We start from the raw sequence: 6442 nt of genomic DNA on the forward strand, positions 1-6442 counted from the left end.
TTTTCTATAAATTATTATATTTTTTTCTGCTTCTTAGATTTTCCCTGATCTGTACCATCTTGATCATCGCAAGGTGGCTAAGAGATCTCTTAGGCCTAACGTCCATCATCATGAAAAACTTATCACAGAAAAACAGGTAAATTTTAATTTCCTCATTATGGATATTTAGAATTACTACAAAACAGTGAAAAATCTGGATATTATTTTTATAGTGAATTATATTATTATTCTTAGTATAAATATAATCATCGCTAAAGTTGTGATACCTCTTACATACATACCTCTACTTCCTATTTCGTATCCATTTTCATCATGGAAAATAATTAAGTTGGGCCACAGATTCAGAAAAAGTTTCTTATCCTGAAGGTTAGATCTTGATAGAGTGTAGAAGTGATTTGTTCAAAATTAATCACAACGCTCACACAGTTTAGAATAATTTCAGTGGACGAGTTTGTTAATGTACCTGTTGATGAGTGAGTGATAGAAATTTTGATAAAAACTATTTGAATTGAATTATATATATATATATCATTAATATTTTATTAGGTGATTGTGTTATGCCGATTCAGATACTGTGTAAAATATTCTAAATTAGTCATTGTAGTGAGTGGTTGGCTGCTAGGCAATCTTGTAAACAAGTAGTAATTAATTAAAAAAAAAAAAAAAGGCATTTATTTCTATTATATAATTTCCTTGATTTATTTAAGTTTTTTTGGTTCAAGGCTGTTAATTAATTTCTTAAACTCCTTCCTGTGTGTGTTAAACTATTGATGGAGTAAAGAAAATCTTTCCTTTCATTAAATTCTATTAACTTGTATTTTTTTTGGTTAAAATTGTACGAATACAGTGTTATCTCGGTAAACTAATCGACGCAGGGTGGTGTTCGGATTACAGAAAATATTTTCAAAAATTATGTAAATAAATTGAAAAATATGAATGTACATAACTATTTTTATTTATTTTTTTGATATATTTTATTGGAAATTCAACAGTTTGAAGTTTTAAAAAAATATTAAATTGTTTCTATTACATCCCGGTCATTACTAGCATTCTAAGTGATGATTTAATTTTTTAAAACAATAAAATTGTTCATTCAGAAGTGACAGAAGTATAAATAAAAATGCTCTTTTTATGGATTTATTTAAAACGTGATAATAAAAAACAATTGAGTTCCCTAAAATTTGCATTATACATATTTTTACTATTAATTGAATTATTATTACAGAATCAAATGATTTATACAATAGATATTATTTATTTCTAATTCCAACAAAATATATGAACAATTCTGTAGGAATCAAATTTCCCGATATCGAAAATGTAAAATTTTCCACTTTCGATTTCCACGATGATTGCACTAACTTGCATAAAGGTCAGAAAGTTAAAAATGTCCTTTACACTTGTGCTCTTTTATTTGAAAACAAAAATATTATTGCTTACTGAATTTAAAAAATAAATAATAACTTTTTTTTATGCCATCAGGGGTTACTAGAGTGTCTGGATTACCGATATTACACTATACTAGAAAAGAATATTGATTTAATAAACTAAGATAAAAAAACTTTTTGTGTTGATACTAAGTTGAAAGATATTAGGCACTTGCCCGAGGCTTCTTTGAGGGAATCGAGGAAAAAAAGTTATATAATTTTGGTAATTTTTTATATTATCGTATAACGCCTTTGCTTCCTATATTTAATGATTTATATACACCAATCTATTTGTTTGTTTTTTTCTATCTGAATAATAAAACAAATGAATTAATCTCATTAATTGATCCTATATGTAATAAAAATTACAAAAACTAAAAGATCTAATTTTTTTTTTTTTAGAAAATTCAAGTAATATTTGTTTTTAGAGCCTTTTTAAACCCTTAAGCAAGAACTTTCATGGAAATTAAAATTTTTTGGACTTGACTTATGTCGTTTTCCTACCTGTATATGCTTATATCATGCTTATAGCATTCTCGAAAATAATTTATAAATCATATCAATTTTATTCAAATCCATCGTTATAATAACTTTTGCAGAGATGTATACCCGCTCTTCCTAACTATATTTTCTAACATTTCTCAAACGTTTCCTTTTATTTTTCCGGTTGATTTGATTATAAATTTCCAGCTGTTGTGTTTCGTGCGGTTTGGTCGAGTCATGTCGAAGCATTTGAAAGTAATACTGCAAATAAATTGATAAAACATAAAATTTGTGACAATAAAAAGAATTCATATCATCAGAAAACTTTGTGGTTATTCTTTGTTGGTGCATCATTTGGGAGCTCTGAGAAGTTTTTATGAAGCAAACATAAGAAGGGATTCGGTTGTATGGATTTGGAGCTCAAGGTAAAAGGATTGCTATCTGTTGGAATCGAATCCGTTGTATTGAGGATATCGTTGTAAAAATTCTATCTCAGACGTAATGAAGAGCTTTGTAGATCTAACAACGAATTTTTGTTGTAAGCATCGGATTTCAAGAAAAAAAATTCCTCTTATAGGATTGCTTTATAATTCAATTCTATATCGACAGTCTAATGTTAATGTGTTTCTTTTCAATTATTATTATTATTTTAAAATTAAAATGAAACACCTTAATTATTAGTGTTTAAGGAAGAAATTAAAAACGAAATATAATTATACTAATTTCATGGTAAATCGCGATATATTAAACACCATTCGTTTTAATCCTTAGTAAATTATTTCTTAACGGTACTAATTAGCAATTCAAGAGATAATGACTCCATAAACCAGGGGGCTTGGGCCGTTACGATAAAAATGTCTTTTGCAGATGGGCTTTGACTCTGGAAGAAGAGAGGAAGTTGGCTACCGTAAAATATTCAAATTTCTTGGTAGGATGGAGGAATTTTTCTCTACCAAGGAAGGGGTTTTGTGAATTAGGAACCAACATTCCAGCGAATAACTAACAAACACATATTCGTTCTCTTATTTTTTATATCATTATTTATTATTAATACAAGCATTTGGAAATAATCTCGTTTTTTTCTAAAAATTGTTTTACTTGTTGTTTCACTGTTGACTATAATGTAGGAGCCAGAAGCATAAAATTCAACCTCAACCAGTCGGTGCCAAAATAAAGAATCAGTTAAGTTTTAATTATTACGACGCTATGGAGACTACTACGATTTATAAGCTAGAATAGTATTAATTCATAATACAATATGAATTAATTTTTTGCGGTGATACTAATAATTCAATTAACAACAGAATATTAAATGGAAATTAAGTAAAAATAATTGAAAGAACTTATGAAGTGAATAATAATACGAATTTACGAATATTAATACGAAATATTAATAATATGCAATGTACAGATATGTTACATATATTTTGAAGTACGTTACTCTTTATAAATTTATAAATTTAGCTGTTTTTTCCTATATTTTTTAAATATCTGATTTATTTTCTAAATCTATTACAATTCGTAAATTTTAGGATGATTATGTAAAAGTAAAATAGCTTTGGTGGTAAAGTGGCAATAATTTTGAGATTTTTTGCTTTATTACTGCGGTGTGTTAAGGTTTTTAAGTTCGTTGCTGTAATTTTGAAGATTCTGATAAATGACTATCAGAATTGGTACCGTAGCATTCGATCTCATATTATTGATTCAAATAATGCTTTGTAGACCATTATTAAGGCTTCTATGTTAAGTACAAAGTAGAGGTAATAAATTTTGTATAAGCATACTCTTATTCTCTTTAAAACATTTACTATGTGGGGATCCCAAGATAAAGCACTATCCACGGTAAGACTAAATGTTTTTATTTTTGACAACATTTAATGTTTTACAGGAATATATTTTTTTGTTATTATTATTGCTGGAGAGACAGTCTCAGAAGGTATATATATATACACACATCTAATAATTTTAGAGACTTTTTTCTACTGTACTTATCATGAAAACTCATTTCTAGCAGTCCTAAAGTTTTTACCAGAGGATTTATAAGACATTGGACTTGAATAAACCTAAGCTACGAGTCTGAATATATTTAAAAAATTACTTTCTGTTATTTCATCCTTATATCTTGAGAAGTCACAACTTGTGACCGGATATTTCACCACTATGACAGATAAACTATTAGTTCACCTAATGATGATGTGTCATTGTACGAATGTTGATCCGAAATAAGCGCTTCCTAATCAAGTACCTTACTCTAGAAACTTTTTATTAAAAAAAAAAAAGGCTGGTGTTCTAAAAAATAAAAAATTTCTTTCTTTTTTCTTCTCTTCTCTCTCCGTTCTGTATTCATTTATTTCTGTTGAATAAAGTTTTTCTAATGAGAGGACAGAACTGAGAAACTTCATTTTTATAGTCCGTTTAAGCTGCGAGAAAAAGTTCCCCGTTTTTCATTACCGACAGATTTTAATGAAAGATAGAAATTCCTGCTGGGATTAGTTTGTCTTCTATTCCATTCTTTTCTTCTTTTTTCTTTTTTTACTTCTAAGATTCCTTTTTTCTTTGGGTGTTAAGTATAAAATGACATTATTTATTTTTCAAGATGCTTGAGGCTTAATTTCAAAACATTTGACCTATTAGATTAATTATTTTTTATGTATGATTGTGGTTTAGTTTATTATTAATATACACAATTTTGATCCTTTTTTTGCTCTCAACTTTTAGTCTTTAAAATTCTCCAACGTTTCGGTCCTCAGGCCATTCTCAAGGATACAACCTTCAATATTGATATCATTGCTTTTTAAAATCTCAAAATTGCAGGCTAATTGATCTTGTCACATATAACATTTTAAAAAAATTGATATTGTAGATTTAAAACTTTTTCACAAAACACATTCACTTATATTTGCAACTTGGTTGTTACAAGTTGTAAATATAAGTGAAAGAGGGAAAGTATTTTTTAAAAAGTTTTAAATCTTGGATATCAATTTTTTTAAAAAAAAGTTATATGTGACAAGGGCAATTAGCCTGCAATTTTAAGATTTTAAAAAAGCAATGACATCAACATAGAAGGTTGTATCTTTGAGAATGGCCTGAAGGCCGAAACGTTGGAGAATTTTAAAGAATAAAAGTTGAGAGAAAATAAAGGATCATAATTGTGTAAATTGATAATAAATTTGACCTATTTTCATGACGATTATGTTGGGGAAAGTGCTAATAATACATATTATTTTTAATAACTATTACGCAATTTTTTTTTTATTTTCTTGTGCATGTGTGTACGGACAAAAATTATGTAGATTACTAGATATTACTCTGAATACAATACTGGATAAGAAATAGAAAAAAGGAGGTAGGTAGCAAGAATACCATGGTATATATATATATTATTTTTTTTATAAATTCTCATCTTTCTTCGAACATTGTAAGAGTATGCATCTGACTAGGTTATATTTTAATTATTTTATTTTTAGAAAGAGATATTATTATTTTGTGTCATCAGGGCTGTAATGAAGAAAAACAAAAATATTTTTTCACTATTTTTTGATAGCCGACGTTTTGACCAATAATGTAGTTCTTTATCTGGGCTGCTTTGTTGGATGTGTGCGCTACCAATCAAATGAATCGAATTGCTGAGTTTGCCAACTCAAATTTCTTGGTTTTGTATTTTGCACCTTCATCCATTATACTAGTTATGTTGCATTCTTGGTTGAAGCGTTGGCCATTAATAAAGAGAAGAAAAACAAATTAATTTTGCTTGAGCACAACCCAGACAATGTCCTCCAAATTCATCTACTGATAATTATTTATTCATAATATACTATTTTTGATTAGTTCTATACTGTAGTTTTACTTACCTGAATTTAATATTACAATTACTTATTACATTTTGGCATTCATTCTAATTTATTTATGTTGTATTTTAAATTACCTAATGTAAGTTTTTTAGGTGTATTCCTACTACTTACGCTGAACCCTGTTAAGTAAAAACACCTCTGAGTTAGCATGCTAATTGTGCTAAAGTGCTATTTTTAAACAAAGATTGTCCATGTTCTTCAAACCAATTTTTGTGAATTCATGTGCATAATCGAATCCATATCACTTAAAACAAACAATAACTCATCAATAAAGATAAATACAATGTCAGCATTGTGAAATCTCAACCATTTCTGTGCGTTTAATGTTGTTTATGACACGAGTTTTAGCAGAACCAGGACAATGCTATAGTTTCACTCCGTATTTAACGCACTATTGTCAGATGTGTTTCTTTACGGTTATATACTTCTCACAGGAGAATACCTCATAACTTGAAGATTCTTTAATTCAATATTATTCATTAAAGTTCTTAACACTAATTATTTAATAATAATTTATTATCGATTAATTAATATTAATTTTTTTGAATATTTTTTATATATATTTATATTATATATATTATATATTTTTTCTATAAATTATTATATTTTTTTCTGCTTCTTAGATTTTCCCTGATCTGTACCATCTTGATCATCGCAAGGTGGCTAAGAGATCTCTTAGGC

The 6442-nt window shown here is 27.5% G+C and overlaps 1 protein-coding gene across 1 annotated transcript in view; it reads left to right on the plus strand.

Moving 5' to 3' along the window:
- Nucleotides 1-37: 37 nt before the first annotated feature.
- Nucleotides 38-6442, plus strand: part of LOC106690541 (furin-like protease kpc-1) — a gene marked incomplete at its 5' end in the record, with an annotated part of 130769 nt that continues 124364 nt past the window's right edge. The window contains 1 exon segment of the mRNA XM_024358571.2: nt 38-136. Coding sequence (XP_024214339.1) covers nt 38-136 — 99 coding nt within the window.

The sequence above is a fragment of the Halyomorpha halys genome, unplaced genomic scaffold (assembly GCF_000696795.3).
Source record: "Halyomorpha halys isolate HHAL.00 unplaced genomic scaffold, Hhal_1.1 Scaffold51.1, whole genome shotgun sequence".
Lineage (NCBI taxonomy): Eukaryota > Metazoa > Arthropoda > Insecta > Hemiptera > Pentatomidae > Halyomorpha > Halyomorpha halys.